The sequence below is a fragment of the Rhipicephalus sanguineus genome, chromosome 1 (assembly GCF_013339695.2).
Source record: "Rhipicephalus sanguineus isolate Rsan-2018 chromosome 1, BIME_Rsan_1.4, whole genome shotgun sequence".
Taxonomy (NCBI): Eukaryota; Metazoa; Arthropoda; class Arachnida; order Ixodida; family Ixodidae; genus Rhipicephalus; species Rhipicephalus sanguineus.
Window position 1 is genome coordinate 106,585,376 of NC_051176.1, and position 17,709 is coordinate 106,603,084.

The following is a 17,709-nucleotide window of genomic DNA, read 5'->3' on the forward strand; positions in this document are numbered from 1 at the left end:
AGCTGTCGTGTAAAGCAGCCAAAAGAACCCCATTAAATTGTTTGTTGCCGTAATTAGATTGTAACCGGCTAGCTGGTCGGCAAGCAAAGCAACAACTCCCATGAATTACAAGAGGGACAAGCAGAAAACGCGGATGGCAGAGTGTATAAAGAGCTGTCGTGTAAAGCAGCTAAAAGAACCCCATTAAATTGTTTGTTGCCGTAATTAGATTGCAACCGGTTAGCTGGTCGGCAAGCAAAGCAACAACTCCCATGAATTACAAGAGGGACAAGCAGAAAACGCGGATGGCAGAGTGTATAAAGAGCTGTCGTGTAAAGCAGCTAAAAGAACCCCATTAAATTGTTTGTTGCCGTAATTAGATTGTAACCGGTTAGCTGGTCGGCAAGCAAAGCAACGACTCCCATGAATTACAAGAGGGACAAGCAGAAAACGCGGATGGCGGAGTGTATAAAGAGCTGCCGTGTAAAGCAGCCAAAAGAACCCCATTAAATTGTTTGTTGCCGTAATTAGATTGTAACCGGCTAGCTGGTCGGCAAGCAAAGCAACAACTCCCATGAATTACAATAGGGACAAGCAGAAAACGCGGATGGCGGAGTGTATAAAGAGCTGTCGTGTAAAGCAGCCAAAAGAACCCCGTTAAATTGTTTGTTGCCGTAATTAGATTGTAACCGGCTAGCTTGTCGGCAAGCAAAGCAACAACTCCCATGAATTACAAGAGGGACAAGCAGAAAACGTGGATGGCGGAGTGTATAAAGAGCTGTCGTGTAAAGCAGCCAAAAGAACCCCATTAAATTGTTTGTTGCCGTAATTAGATTGTAACCGGCTAGCTGGTCGGCAAGCAAAGCAACAACTCCCATGAATTACAAGAGGGACAAGCAGAAAATGCGGATGGCGGAGTGTATAAAGAGCTGTCGTGTAAAGCAGCCAAAAGAACCCCATTAAATTGTTTGTTGCCGTAATTAGATTGCAACCGGCTAACTGGTCGGCAAGCAAAGCAACAACTCCCATGAATTACAAGAGGGACAAGCAGAAAACGCGGATGGCAGAGAGCATAAAGAGCTGTCGTGTAAAGCAGCCAAAAGAACCCCATTAAATTGTTTGTTGCCGTAATTAGATTGCAACCGGCTAGCTGGTCGGCAAGCAAAGCAACAACTCCCATAAATTACATGAGGGACAAGCAGAAAACGCGGATGGCGGAGTGTATAAAGAGCTGTCGTGTAAAGCAGCCAAAAGAACCCCATTAAATTGTTTGTTGCCGTAATTAGATTGTAACCGGCTAGCTGGTCGGCAAGCAAAGCAACAACTCCCATGAATTACAAGAGGGACAAGCAGAAAACGCGGATGGCGGAGTGTATAAAGAGCTGTCGTGTAAAGCAGCCAAAAGACCCCCTTTAAATTGTTTCCGAATGAAACTACTATACTCTGGGCAAGAAATACAAAACTTCTGAGATACTATCAGACATTTCATTCAAATGAAACAAAGTTGGTTGCAGTTAAGACATTTTTAGGCAAACATTTCTGTTCACAGGCGTTTCCTCCCACATTATACAGATCTTCAACAAATTTGCGAATGCATTGAGGTATCTTAAGATACAAGTGAATAGTATCGTACGGCATACAGTCATTGCGGTAGTATCTTGTATCTGTATCTCAAATACTTTGTGACCGAGTATCTTGTATCGTATCGCGATATAATTTCAAAGTATCTTTGCCCAGCCCTGTATACGGTGGAGGCGTTGGGCGGGTACGCTTCCTGTTAGAATACAGTAAAGAAGTCGGCGATGCTTCTACATCTTTATTTAAAGAAATTTAAATAAGGCTGGACACACAATGCTGCAGCTTCTACATCTTTACTTAAAGAAATTGAAATAAGGCTGGACACACAATGCTGCAGGCGAGCCGAAATCAGCGTGCAAGAGTAAGTTGTCTGTGTGTAAGGTCATCTGATGGCGGGCTGCTGCTGAGGGATTTGTGCGATCATATATATGTGTGGAGTGTCGAAAACCACATTATAGCACATCGCTATTAAATAACCTCACAGGCACAATATTTCTGCAAGCTGGGACACAAGAGCATAGTGTATAAAGGTCAAGGCGCGCGTGGTGCTCATCTTCCAAAGCGAGCCTGTAATATTTTACAACCCATCCTATGAACCGACATATGTGCTTCTTGATGAAGCATAAGTGTACTGCTTGTATCTTGAAAAGTACCCGCCACGACGGTCTAGTGGGTATATTATAGTGCTCGACTGCTGACCCGAGGGTCGCGGGATCGAATCCCGGCCACGGCGGCGGCCGCATTTAGACGGAGGAGAAATGATAGAGGCCCGTGTACTTAGATTTAGGTGCACGTTAAAGAACCCCAGCTGCACGTTAAAGAACCCCAGGTGGTCTAAATTTCCGGAGCCCTCCACTACAGCGTCCCTCATAATCATGTCGTGGTTTTGGGGCGTAAAACCCCAACAATTATTATATCTTGAAAGCAACGGTCGCCACAGCCTTCTGCGATTCCGAGGAATGTGTGATCACCATTTATTAATGAGCGATCTTGATATGTCGCCTAGCTAACGTGTTCGATGCGGAATTGTGCGGTACATAGCAAGCAGGGGCGACTTTCTAACAAGACAACGCACGTTCACACTGCACTGCGTCGGCAATAGCTGCATACATTCCTGCGGTATTTATGTCCTTCACTACACCGCGTATGCTCTCTCACATTGACTTTAACCTTCACTTCTTTTGAATAGATAAAGGAGCATCAGGCACAAAAGCAAAAGAAATGTGAAATCATTTTTATCAATATATACCCTTATTCAAGATCCTTGTCAACCAAGGATGACATAACGAAGCTCCGCCTTCAGCGATCTAATAATTCCATATCACAACCTAAAGCTTGATCAATGAAGTCTTCAAAGGTACACTAAAGCGAGACAGTAAATTAGTTTAAACTGATAAATTACAATCTGAAAACTCTAGTGTCGTTAGTTTCACCACCATAGGTTTATTAATAGACCAGAAAATTATTCTTAAACGTTTCACTTTTAAATCTCGCGCCGAAATTTCCGATGGTGGCGTCACGGATTTTAAAGTTTTTCTTTTTTGTGTCTTAGCCATATTGGCTGGACAAAATTTCCTGAAACTTGGTATGTTGAGTCTCTGGCTCCCTCAGCAATGCACTACGTTTTTACCGATAAGGAACTACGTAAAACCTAGTAGACGCCGTCAAAATCTATGACGTCATGATTACTGGTGCGGGAACTTGAATGTAGCGTCGCCACCCACATTTTATTTTTCCAAGTTTTCTCGCTTACTAACCCTTTCAGACCCAAAGTAATTATTTTCAATGTAAGCAAATGGTTTTTACATTTTGAGATGTTCACTATCATGGAAGTCCAAAAAAATGCAAACATCTTTGCTCCAAGTTTTCAATGAAGAGTAATTAATGTTCCCTTTATTTATAACATAATTATTTAATAATATTTCTACTTAATTTGTTATTTAAAAAGCTATTTAGATGGCATAGCATAACGCCCAATTGCCAAAATTCAAATTTGCGACGCACATCTAATGTAAATGCCCTATCTCTGCACGGTGAAAGCAGAAGGTGCCTCAGCGAAATGCGTGAACAGCGCGACTGCTTCTGTAATTTGTTCGTTCACACGTGAGCTCGCTTTGCTGTGTGCACCAGGTTGGTACTGTATGTAGAGCAGTGCTAAATATGAGCTCTTGAGGAAGAATAACGCTTTATCGTTACCAGGCAAGGCTTGCTGACTGACCTACAAAATTGATGATTCGAACTGGAATCAATGGGCCCGCAAGACCCTTATTAAGCGTCTTCTCGCCGCAAGCGTGGTGTTTTTCGTATCGTGAAAGAGTAGTTTACTAATACGAGAAAAGTCGTTTTACTCTTCAGTGTCCCTGTAATACATTGGACTGTAAAGAACAGAGATCACGCTGATGCCCTGTGCGCCAAGCGTGTGAAAATAATTTTTTATTGAGGTAACTTACAAGGCTTCTTTCTTTATTCATGCTGATACTTTACAGGTCTTTTATTTTTTATGACGAGCCAATGTTTGGCAGATCAAGCCTAAGGCGCGCAATGGCAACTTTGCTGTCAAGTATATCGTGTCTCTCGTAATAACGTTGTCGTAAATTCAGCGTTGTGGTCTTCTTTGCGCATTATATCTGTGAAAGGAAAGGGGGGGGGGGGGTGTAAGTATGTGTGTGAGCGCGCGCTTAGCGCTTATTTTCTCTTCTCTTTGTCAAGGTGAATAACGCCGCATGGTTTATTGCAATCCCCGCATGATTAGCTCAAGAGCAACTTGTCGGACCATGTGACACTACAGTGCACCGATATTCTCGGGCCGATATCACCAACGGCCAGATAAACGGGCTTGTCAAGCGTCCCCACTCCAGCGAAAAGTGTGTACACTTCTACGCATTTGTTTGCTCCCACTATCTCAACCATGCAGCCGTCACCATGCGTCGTTCGGGTGCGTAGGAGCTAGGAACATCGTCGTGAGCGCCGCAGCGAGTCTGGTTTACGTATATAGGACTTCTGCACTGTTGCGAACGGGTCTTTCCTCATAAGCAGCAATGCAGTAAAAGCTCGTTAATTCAGATTTCACGGGACCGGAAAATATGTCTGAATTTACCGAATCCTGAATTTTTGAAAATATCAAGGAAACGATAAACAAGTGCCTATTACATCAATACACTTTCATTTTCTTGATGGATACGTAGATCATGCACTTATTTTGCATAAGAGCAGTGAAAAAGCAGCAATTTGCGTCATCCTGCGATTTCGTTTTCAATGCGAGCACAGCGCTAGACTCCGGTGTTTAATTAGCATGACACGTGATATGGACCCATCTCTTATTACGTGCCGCCGCCACGAGCACCATGTGCACCATCAAGTGACGATAGTTCTTTCGCAGGTAAAATGACCATCAACTGATAGTTCGTCGATCACGATGAGCAAATAAGTTTTGCTCCATCATACCGACCACGGCTGAAAGCTCTTCTTCAGCAGCTTCCGCGATGACTGAGTTTTGTGACACTGCGCGCGCATTGTCCGAAGTCAAAACGAAGATACACCCCGCCACGGTGGTCTAGTGGTTATGGCGCTCGACTGCTGACCCGAAGGTCGCGGGATCGAATCCTGAACGTGGGGCCGCATCTTCGATGGAGGCGGAAATGCTTGAGGCCGGTGTACTTAGATTTAGGTGCACGTTAAAGAACCCCAGGTGGTCAAGATTTCCGGAGCCCTCCACTACGGCGTCCCTCATAATCATATCGTGGTTTTGGTCGTTAAACCCCACATATTAAAGACGATAGTCTTTCTTGGGGAACTTAAACGCAGAAATTTTGGTCTGTCTTTCTGTCTGTCCTTCTGTCTGTCTTTCTGTTTGTCGGCACGTCCCTCGATTCAGCCACTCGGCAAAAGTTGAACCACTTGCCCAAGGGCCAGCCATCGTGAACGGCTGACGAGGTTCATACTTGTGTACATTGTTGATCAAAAAGCAAACATTACGCATATCTGAGGCGCAACATCACTAGGTAAGTATTAGGCGGTGTGTTCCTTTAACAGAAAATACATAGATACGCAATTTTAAAGACCTTGATGGTATGCGTTTAACGTTGAGACAGTAACGCGTTTATTAAAAGATTGCCACAGCTGAAGCGATCAGCGGTCCAAGCCGAGCAAGCGCGAGCGCCAACAACAACCGTCTTCGTCTTCTTCTTTCGCAGGCGTTCTTGTCTGCGCCCTACCATGTTACAAATCACTCCCCCGCGAAAAAGGAGCCATCCTGGCGACCTAAGGAACAGGTACAACTGGTGGGTCATAATGCGGCTTCAGTCGATCGACGTGAACAGTCTCGCGGCCGCGACGACGGCGGTCCGTAGATGATTGAACAGGCTCAATCATATAGTTAACTGGGGATGCTTGACGTAGGACGCGGTAGGGTCCTTCGTACTTAGGCAGTAGCTTTGTGGAAAGGCCAGGAGCGGAGGAGGGAACGCGAAGCCACACCAACGTTCCAGGCGAATACGACTGAGGAGGCAGGTTTTCGTCGTGACGGTCCTTCTGGCCCTACTCGCCCTACAATGTTACAACCTTAGTTTCTTAAGGTGCGCTGAAAATGCGACTGCGCTGAAACTTGTCTTCCTCCGTGCCCTCTGCACAAGCTCATGTTGTGTTTCGGTTTCGGTTCAGTATTGCATTGTACGAATGACAGGGGGCGCCGCTCTGGCATTCCTGTTTTACCCAGGCGACGTGTAAGTAAGAGAGTTTGTGGAGAGTACTCGTTCAGTGCGGACGTTTCTTCTCCTTCGGCGCATCGCGCCAAACAGTGTGTTCAGGCTGGCCGGCGTCCCCACCGGTCGCGTTGGTCACCGCCGGTCTTCGCCTGCCGCTGCGCCGGGACTACCAGCCCGCAACACAGCACTCGTGTTTCCCGACGTATTGCCAGATGGCGTCCATATCTCACGCAGCGCCTCTTCTATCGTCTTTAGACGACATTTGCAGCGAAGCACGCAGATACGCGGCCAATTTTTATTATTAAAACGAAGCTAATGAGTGTCAGATCCGCGTGTGGACAAGCCGTGGTCGCTATCTGATGAAGATAGCGATGCAGACAGCGTCGCCTCGTTTCGGTTGTCTGCGAATGCCGTTTTCGCTCTTTTGCGTCACCCATTTACGGCGCTTCACGCTGGGCGCGCTCCGAGGATCGTCCGAATTAACCGGGTTGCGGCCAAATGTGGCCAAATTAGCGATAGTTTGATGCCATTAAACAATGCATATGCTGGCCGGGACCAGGGAACATGTCTGAATGATTCAATTTTCCGAATTAACTACAGGGTGGAATTAACGAGATTTTACTGTATTACAATATAGAGAACTACCTCTATCAACGCAATGACAAGTTTTAGAGAACGTCTGTTTTCAAGGCCAAAGGCACTCCAAAGTCTACTGTCAATGAGTAACGACACCGACATACAAATATCTTGCTTATTTAATACCAGCCGTGGTAGCTTACGGCTAACGTGTTGCGCTAATAATAATAATAATATCTGGGGTTTAACGTCCCAAAACCACGATTTGATTATGAGAGACGCCGTAGTGGAGGGCTCCGGAAATTTCGACCACCTGGGGTTCTTTAACGTGCACCTAAATCTAAGTACACGGGCCTCAAACATTTTCGCCTCCATCGAAAATGCAGCCGCCGCGGCCGGGATTCGATCCCGCGACCTTCGGGTCAGCAGTCGAGTGCCATAACCACTAGACCACCGTGGCGGGGCAACGTGTTGCGCTGTTCAGAACATGAACGTGGGTTTGATTACCTGCCGCGGCGGCCGCATTTCCACGGGGACGAAAGAAGTAAACACAGGTGTGCTTACATTTCTGTGCACGTTAAAGAGCCACAGGTGCTCGAAATTAATGCGTATCGCCCGCCGAGATGTGCCTCAAAATCATGTCGTGGTTATGGCACTTTAAACCCAAGAATTTACTTAACTTCTACGTTACTTAACCTTCCAACATATGAGATCACATAAGCTCTCACTTCATTATGAATTCATGACGCCCGACAGAAGATGTACATTGTCCGCGCATTTCGCGGCGCTGGGGCAAGAGCGCTGCGTTCTGGGCTGTATTATGACCGCATGTCGTACAGAATCGTTTTCCTGGGGCCATTTTTTGTTCCTCCTTCCCACTCCCCGCGGTATAGCAAGTAAGCGAATATACGCTGGCTAATCATTCTTCTTTTCAGAAAAAAGAGCTTTTTCTCTCTCTTTCAGTCACAGGCAGTCTATCACACTGCAGCGCTAAGTTAATCTGCGCCACTTTTAATGCACTTCTCACCTTTAGACAGCATTCCATGTACTTCATTTGCTTCAAGTCTTCCGAAGTGACTGGCCGTGCCTTGTCGGAGCCAAATATGGCGTCCAGCTCTTGGTGTATGAGCTCTTGGTGCTCCGGATGAAGGGCAATAAGATAGAGGGCCCAGCTCATGCCCATTGCTGTCGTGTCGTGACCCTATAAATTTATTGCACACAACACGCCACAGGTTTAAACATTGTAGAGAGAACAGAGCATTGGAGCAAAGCGAGTAGGCTTAATCAGCGCTTTCAGTGTTCTATCAGTGTCTTTGTATGCATGTCCGGAAGACAAGTAGTGAGAGCACTCATTGCCACATATTGTGAGGCTAACCAGCACAAAAAGACGAACATTGAAGCAAGTGTACATGCACACGCCGGACCGGTGCTGTACTGGTCCTCAGCACTGGTCCTCGCGCGCGTGTTTCCTCCTAAGTTAGCTTTTAAATGCGAAGCATTTCTTAGCGAACTTCTGCGACTTTGAGCGTATCTATCTATCTATCTATCTATCTATCTATCTATCTATCTATCTATCTATCTATCTATCTATCTATCTATCTATCTATCTATCTATCTATCTATCTATCTATCTATCTAGCAGCCTACGACTTTGTGCTCTCCTGGTCGCTTGGTTAATCGAATGTACACCAAAATTGGTATGGCGTAACATGACTGTAGTGCGAACATAAATGACAAGTCATAAAATGAAAATCTTGACACGCATGTCATGTACAGCATGATTTACATGCCACGCTCATGGTGCGCTGGCGGCGGTTTCGCTGGCTTGATATACACCAAAATTGGTATCTTGTGACGTGACTGTGTGACGAACATAAATAACACACCAGTTAACATGACAATCATGACACGCATGTCATGTACAGCATGACTTACGTGCCACGCTCATGGTGCGCTGGCGGCCGTTTCGCTAGCTTTATATACACCAAAATTGGTATCCTGTGACGTGACTGTGTGACGAACATAAATAAAACGAGTTAACATGAAAGTCATGACACACATGTCGTGTACAGCATGACTTACGGGCCACGCTCATAGTGCGCTGGCGGCCGTTTCACCAGCTTGATCTACCCCGAAGTTGGTATTGCGCGACGTTACTATGTGACGAACATAAATAATAGAAGTTAACATGAAAATCATGACACGCATTTTCCTCAATGACATACAAGACGATGTATGCAGCTCTTTGCTGGCTGCTTCGCATTACATCGATTCCCACAATGCGTGGGATCTGCCCGCTTTTTTTAAATGCGAATGCATTTCTTAGTCGGGCTATGTCAGGCGTCCGGCGTTGTCCACGGCGCCCTCTCCCATAGCAACAGCTGCGAGCGCGCGCGCGCTTATCCTCGCCCCTAGCAACCGGAGCATGTGGTGCGAGAGAGTGTAGGAGAGCGTAGGTGCAGTGCTTCGCCGCTCCTTCTCTCACCGTTCGCTCTCTCTCCTCCCTGCGCCCCACTCTCCCGTCCGCTCGCGCCTCACTCTCGACCGTTCGCTGGCTGGGCGCCTCTCAAGAACATCCGGAAATGTGTGCTCGGGACGCCGCTGTGAAACGCCAACGCCGAGCCGAGAACGCTGGCGCCCCACTCTCCCGTCCGCTCGCGCCTCACTCTCGACCGTTCGCTGGCTAGGCGCCTCTCAAGGCGATGGCAGAAGTCGGTGAAGGCGAATGTCTGACGGCAACGGTACCCTCTCTCGGCGCAAGAAATGCATTCGCATTTCCTCACGATTCCCTTCGGGGAGGTGGGGGCATTTTTTTGTTTGTTTTTTGCGTCGAAATATTATAACCAGACAAACGCTAAAACCATCTTTACAAGTATTCACACGTGCGCACTAAAAGACACATCACAGTTATGTAAACAGCACCTGTCAAGCATCTAAAGGGGAAAAAAAGGATATCTGATCAAAATTCACTCCCTTCTGTCACGAGTGTAACGTTTTTCTCGTGGGCGCCACAAAATTGATAAGAAAAGGTCAACTTGATGCCGAGAAAACAAATTTCTGGATTAATATGTTTCAATCCATTTAGATAGGAGTTTCCGAGGAAGAGCTTGCATGCTCTTAAGTGTTTACCTATAGTACACATTATGAACGGGAGTCGAAGTCAAATTAAGCCCGTCTCTCAGAACAGTGCACCTCCTGTTATTCCACAACCTACAAAAGAGAAGAACAAAATTTCCCTAAAAGAGCCAGCTTGCATTTCCGACCGTACAAAATATCACAAACGACCTCCTACACAAAACGTGCCCCGCCATCTCCCAAGGGCCAGCGTCAATTTACAACCACCGGCCACGCGAGACCTCCCCAAGGACACAGCTCGCTCGCTTCAAACTGTGCGGACGCGAAACACCTGGATTATTCGATTACTCGCAACATGACGGCACCGCATAACCAGCATGCCCGAAACGACCGCGGCAACCGACGCCAAGAGAAGATGCCAGAAGGTTCTCGCGATTTCCCACGCCTCCCACGTAGTGTTAACAAGTGGCTCAGATCGAAAGCTCTCGAACCAGGGAGGAATCTAATGGGCGAAGTAGAAAGACAGACATGCAGAATAGCCAAGAAACTAGCTCGATGGTGGAAAATGAGCCTCCCCAATACAGCGCTACAGTCAAGCAACGTATTCAATGATCACTTCGATATTACGCCCTCGACTGCTGACTCTCAAAAATGGACTTATGAATGTGAAAGGAGATTTAGAGTTCATAAACAAACGTCTAATAAACCTAAAAAAAAACAGTTATGTCACACGACAATCAAACGGTTATGTCACACGGCAAATCTAACGTCATTTAAAACGAACGGAATTAGGTGAACTTAACATCACAATACCTGCCTGCTGTCACACGACGAAAGCAAATATCATTTGAAAATGATGACCATGACCTTAGCCCTCCTGTGCCGTGACCTTGGGAGAAATAAAAATCTACCAAAATATGCGTGTGTCCTCGAATATAGTTTTAGTCACTAAAAAGCTGCTCCAAGAATATAAGCGCAGCCGTTTTACACAGTTTGCCACAGCTTCCCGCCACAAACGAACTCAAGCTCCTAGTCAAGCCAAGAGCCAATCGAAAACCAACATGGCCGACGATCTGACGGGGCGTGGGAGCACGACTGACACTCCGGCTGCAGAAATGAGACGGCGGCAGCTAATTCGTGTAGTCACCACCTTCATCGTCAAAACGTGTGCAGTAGGACGACCAACACCCGCGATCGAAGGAAAAACGACAACAGAGCACAAATGAAGTATGGCCGGCGTCCAGCCCGTCCAGCGGCTGTAGTTGAGAGTAGCTTTCTTTTAGAAACTTTCGCGCGTACTATTACGTCATCAAAGCAATAATTAGTTAACGTAGTAAAGAATAAGATATTTACGAATTACAACAGTTTCCCATACATGTCTATAGCTATCTCCATAAAAGGTCCCTGGCGTCGAGACTACGCATTCGCTCCGAAAGCGAATGCGAATGTGCTATGTGAACTCATTACAGAAAATTTCATTTTCATCGAATGGCGTTAGTTTCCCCGTGTGACAGCAAACGAATAACATTACAAACTAATGACATTCGTTGTAAATGACATTCGATTTGCCGTGTGACGGGGGTATAATACATGCGGTTGGACTTGTAACGCTAGTCGATTGTTGTTAACGACTCTTAGATTTATTGTTTTATCCAGTCTAGTGTGTGTGTGTGTGTGTGTGTGTGTGTGTGTGTGTGTGTGTGTGTGTGTGTGTGGTGTGTGTGTGTGTGTGTGTGTGTGTGTGTGTGTGTGTGTGTGTGTGTGTGTGTGTGTGTGTGTGTGTGTGTGTGTGTGTGTGTGTGTGTGTGTGTGTGTGTGTGTGTTCTGTCAACTCTGGGCTTTGACTCGGGTCTTTGGACGACAGCTGGCGTTCGCTGGCGCACCAAGGGACCTGCTCTTAACTGTCCGTGCTTTCGTGGGGCGTTTCGGGGGACAGATAGGTCAGTCCTTTGAATCAGCCCGGCGACTGCATCCCATGTTGAGAATTCCGAAGTCCTCCGCAGACCTTCCCGCCGGAAAGACGCCGTCGAAGCAGACTGAGAGGTATCTGATCTTCGCCAACCGATTACACGGGCCGCGAAGGGGACGTCGACCAACCACCAACACAACGCCGACGGGACCAAAGTGGCTGCGCTGCGCCCGCACCGTTTCCTCCGTGGGACCGTCTCTGACCTTTCTTCCTTCCTATTCTCCCTTTCACTTTCCTTTCGCACCATCTAGTCCTTGTTTACAATAAATCAGTCTTGAAATGGATACCAACGAGTAGAGTCGTCTTCCTTTCAAGGCTCCTGCGCGCAAGGCCCAAGCCGCCCTTATTAGCCAACGCGCAGTGAGAAGTGATGAGTGAGTCATATACGAGGCGATAGCAATTAGAGTCAGCAACGAAGTTAGGGCGCGAGTAATCATCTACATCCCATTCACAGGGTCTGACATAACGTCACAGTAAGAGGAGTCGGAACGTTGACGCCATACCCTCCACGCTTCCACGTTGCGCCTACTCCATTACACAACCACTGCTCCACACATTCTTTTAGCATGGGCTTCTCGGAATCTTTGATAACATGTGCAGTGCATGCACGTGTGTTCCAGGTGTGTCGGCGGCTATCATTGCGCGTGGCACTCGTTTTTTTTTCCCTAGCGCCGCTAGTTGTCTTATCATCTTAAAACCTTTGTCCAACGCATGCCGCTTGAACTCTCAAGCCGCGCACATATTTGTAAAACTATTCTACCACCCAAGAAACGTAGCAGAGGAAGCTTAATCGGAAGCGCGGTTGTTAATGATGAAAAAAGCGCACTGCACCAATCGCAGCTTGCTTTTCTTGCGTTAGTAGGTCACAGCCCTCAACAACAGTACGCTCCTCAAAGTCTGATGATAACCGCCACCATTATCGGTGACTCGACGGCGAGGGCGCGCAGCTATATATATATATATATATATATATATATATATATATATATATATATATATATATATATATATATATATATATATATATATATATATATATATATATATATAATGGGCAATTACATGTATATTTAATACAAGTTTTTAAAAATAATTCCTTTAGCTAATGCTCACGCCGACATTGTCGTGCACGACAAAAAGCCAAAGTTACTGAACTAGTGGCCCTTAGTAATTGCCACAGAAACCACGTTCTACTGCTAAAATACATCAACTGTACAGAGTACACGTTCACTGAAACGGCTAACACCTGCAGGTATACGGTTTCAAGACCTTTCGGAACGCTACTAAAGATGGCGGCGAGCTTATGGTACTGCTGATTCGGCGCGCCACACAGTTTCGTGGCTTATGACGTCCGAGAATATACATATATACTATACCTCAAACATAAAGGTGTCTACTTCTTCTCGAACATCTTCTTCGGAAAAATTTTCAGCGTCTTTGATGTGTTCTCGGAGGAGGATATCCAAGAATGGTTTCCTGGCTTTTCCTTTCATGCCGTAGACGTCACTCTCACTGGATGTTTCCTCGAGAGACTCCTGCAGTTCGGGACACGACAGAATCTCTCGCTTTCGCTCTCGGATAACCTGCAAAATTATGCCGCATAAGTGTCGTTGACGTTGAAGACAGAGTGTTTCAAGAAATGTATCCGAAAATACTCAAAAATAAGAGAATTAGAATATTTTCTCGTGGCCTTCATAATTACTTCTTTCTGCAACAACAGACACCTTAAGAGGACTCGAGATATCAATTAAAGCAGTAATTAAAGAAATGAAATCACATAATTTAAGTAAATAAATAAATTGAATTGGATAATTGAAGTCCTTCCTGCCGCTTTGATATTTCCAAACAGCGGCCTCTGGTAAATATTAGGGAGTAATGAAATTCGACCAAATTTGCCGGCAAAACGGGCAATCTTGGAGGAGAACGTTCATTATGTTCAATACCTGAAAATTCGTGCACTTGCAGATCTGTACAGCAACCGCGTATGCATGTGTCGGATAATGACGGGCCTTTTACAAGATGTACTGAGGTGAAAGTTGACGTAACTACGAGCAGCGTGGGAATGAAATAGCACATAATATTTTGTGGGGTTTAACATCCCAAAACCACGATATAATTATCAAAGGCCGTAGTTGAGGGCTCCGGAAATTTCGACCACCTGGGGTTCTTTAACGTGCACCGAAATCTAAGTACACGGGCCTGAAACATTTTAGCCTCCACCGAAAATACAGCCGCCGCGGCCGGGATTCGATCCCGCGACCTTCGGGTCAGCAGCCGAGCGCCGTAACCACTAGACCACCCTGGCGGGGCTGGGAACGAAACAGCAATATAAGTGCCTGTCGATCCGGTTACGTACTAAATAATTGATATTTTGTTTCGACACGCGTATACAAGAAGGAATAGAAGGAAACGAGCAGCTTCACAACTGCCAAGAGAGTGCCTCTAGCTTCTCTGGTGTCGCGCTGCTACGCTCAAGGGCGCGGGTTCCATTCCTAGTCACGGCGTCCGCATTTCGATGGGTGGCTTAATGCCAACACACCAGTGTACTTAGATTTAGGTGCAGGTTAGAGAACTCCAGGTAGTGAAGATCAATTCAGAGCTTCCCACTACGACTGGCCTCACAATTGCAGCGTGCTTTTCGAAAGTAAAACCCCAGCAAATATTATTATGAAGGCGTGGATAGAAAGGGGGCAAGAAAAAAAAATGGAAGGGCAAGTGCGAGCAACACGAAACTTGCAAAGGTAGCATGCACAGACAGCCGATGAAAACAACTCGCAGCCAAAACAGACAGGCAGCCTTGCTATCGGTGCGAAAGTAGAGATTATGTTCCGAGCGGGAGTTGTGGAACCTTACCTTTGTACAAGGCGATATACCGTTCCTGCAGTCGTATACAAACGAACACTGATAACACGAGCAGTTGGCTTTTTTTATATATACATTGCATCTTCACGTTCAAGTGCACTTGTGGTGATAGGAATTCGACTCGTGCCCTCGCTCTCGAATTTCTCGCGTTCTTTGACGAAGTGTTACACCAGCTGTGCGCCTCGATCGGCAGTTATCCAGTATTCGCGTCTCATTCATTGGAAAACGAACAATAATAATAATAAATAATAATAATAATTATAATAATTGTTGGGGTTTAACGCCCCAAAACCACGATATGATTATGAGAGACGCCCTAGTGAAGGGCTCCGTAAATTTCAACCACCTGGGGTTCTTTGGCGTGCACCTAAACCTAAGCACACAGGCCTCAAGCATTTTCGCCTCCATCAAAAATGCGGCCGCCGCGGCCGGGATTCGATCGCGCGACCTGAGGGTAGGCAGTCGAGCACCATAACCACTAGACCACCGTGCCGGGTTGGACAACGAACAAGCACGATAACAATCAAGACAACTTTGCGTCAGCACACACAGCGAAAGCTCAACAAAATGAACGACAATACAGAGTGCAATAGTATTACCTTCAATGTAAATTCGTGAAGCTCCTTGACTTTCTTTTCAAACTCTCTTCCGTGCTTCGAGAGCCGGAATATGGCGTCTATCCAGTATAATGGTGACTCTAGGCGCCGTGTGAAGCTGTGACCAAGCCTGGACACGTGAAAGAAATAGACAATTTTGCGATGTCCACATGGACATCATTCAGGCGGAAGCCCCACGTGACAGTCAGTGTAAAATGCGCATGACACAAAATTTCATAAGCCATTCAAAACACTTACACTTTAATGGCTTGAACATATTCCGAATGCTGGTTGCTTTGAGCATTGATTGTGTAGCCCATTATAGTCTCTGAAAATGAAGGTTTTGATTTTTCATCGCAGCAACAGTGAAAGCTGCGCTGACCGCGTCATGACGTATATCATGCGAAATGTGAAACAGGCTCTCATAGTTGTGCTTACATGCAAAAAAAAAAAAGAAAAAGAAAACGCCGCTGTTCATTGTGCGCACAATGAAAATGCTGCGGTACGATCGCGCGTTCAATCTAGAATTTGTTATTTAGAGGATAATAGGGGGCAAGTAATGCACCGATCAGATAGTGATAATCATGATTAGGAAAAGTAACCGCGGAAACAAACGGAACGCAAAAAGAGACATCGCGAAGTGGAGTATTTTTGTGGTTATTTTGTCTAATCAAGAATCACCAGCCGGCCTACACCCACATTCTTTAGAGTGTTAATCGTGATTTGCTATTTATCTCAGCTAGAAAAGCGTTGATCACTACATTCAAGCCAGTGTTCCATTACAAATGGTTCATTTAATGCGAAGAGCCATAAACGAGCCGATGAGAAGCACTAGTCAGGGAGAAAGAAGTGTGCACCTATGGATTTGTAAAAGCTTTATAATCTCTGCTACTGGCTGAGTTGCGCGAATAATGCCGAGATTTTCGAAGGCTAATGTAGCGAGCATTTTGCTTCACACAAAGCGCCAGCAACTTGCCGCACGCACACATTTTATTCTGACCTCAATGAAAAATATTTTAGCGCTTCTTGATATCTAGGTATCTTGATATCAAGTCAAACAAGAAATGAGACAGAGGTATACCGATATATATATATATACACCTATATGCATATCCTTGTGAGCGGCAGAAACACATAGAACGCAGCCCATGCGCTTTTTAAACGCAAAGCATTTTTTAGCGAAATTCTGCGACTTCTATCTATCTATCTATCTATCTATCTATCTATCTATCTATCTATCTATCTATCTATCTATCTATCTATCTATCTATCTATCTATCTATCTATCTATCTATCTATCTATCTGCCTACGACTTTGGGCTTTCCTGGCCGTTTAATTACTGGGATGTATACCAAAATTGTTATGGCATAACATGACTGTATGACGAACATTACTGAGAGGTCATAACATGGAAATCATGATATGCATGTAATGAGCGGCATGATTTACATTCCACGATCTTTGTGCTCTTGCAGCCGCTTCGTTAACTTGATCTACCAAAATCGGTATGGTGTGACAAGAGTGTATGACAAACATAAGTGACAGGTCCCAACATACAAATCATGACACGCATGTCATGTACAACATGATTTACATGACATGCGTGTCATGTAAATCGTGCTTCCCCTCTCCCCAGTATTGCAAGCGAAACAATTTCCCAGTATAGAACTTCAGTTCGGAAAAAAATTGTTATCAAGGGGTTAAGCGGGACTGCGCGTGTTCGATGTTAAACTTCGTGACCGTAACAATGACAGAAGAGACGGACAGGCGTCGTGTGCAGGGTGTCGGAACGAAATGTTTTTCGTTTCGGTTTTAGTTTCGTTCCACCGCAAAAAGTTCCGTTCCGTTTCTGTTCCGGAACGAAAAAAAAAATGTTCTGTAACGGTTCGTGACGGTTTTTTTATGCAAAAATTTGAAGTTAACGTAATCATAAAGAACATTGCATTTGTGATGTACTTACTTGTGATGTAGCGGAAGTAACTGTATCACGAATTCCTACCAACTAGCACAAACCTGTATTAATAAGTCATAGTATTTATTTTCTCAAAAGACAAATACGAAATTTTTTAGTGGGCTCAGTGCTTTGTGTCAAGGCAGTGAGCACGATCTCAGAAGCAATATGTCATTGAGTGTGCTCTCTGATGTGCGAGACCGCTGTTCTGATAAAAAAATCGCCAGGCCTGCGCGGAACATGCAGCACAGTCACAACGAAATCTGGAAGAGCGGACTTTGTAGAGCCCGTTGGAGAGTCTCTTGGGGCAATAATACAAGTACAAATGCAAGGTACCTGCTACGCCATAAATCATCCCAATTTTTCTGAAGGAAGTTCCCGCTATGCCACTTTTCGTCGTTCTTCGGAGTCTCGTGGTA

General features: G+C 45.5%; 2 protein-coding genes across 2 annotated transcripts in view; one reads left to right on the top strand and one right to left on the bottom strand.

The window, feature by feature from the left end:
• Window positions 1-17,709, top strand: part of LOC119395151 (cytochrome P450 4c3-like) — a 387,183-nt gene that overhangs the window by 298,022 nt on the left and 71,452 nt on the right. The gene's annotated exons all lie outside the window — the stretch shown is intronic.
• Window positions 1-17,709, bottom strand: part of LOC119395130 (cytochrome P450 4c3) — a 63,187-nt gene that overhangs the window by 24,105 nt on the left and 21,373 nt on the right. Inside the window, exons 5-8 of the mRNA XM_037662420.2 lie at window positions 15,597-15,666; window positions 15,342-15,468; window positions 13,257-13,463; window positions 7,864-8,037 (exon numbers count right to left, since the gene is read on the bottom strand). Coding sequence (XP_037518348.1) covers window positions 7,864-8,037; window positions 13,257-13,463; window positions 15,342-15,468; window positions 15,597-15,666 — 578 coding nt within the window. The remainder of the gene's footprint in view (window positions 1-7,863; window positions 8,038-13,256; window positions 13,464-15,341; window positions 15,469-15,596; window positions 15,667-17,709) is intronic.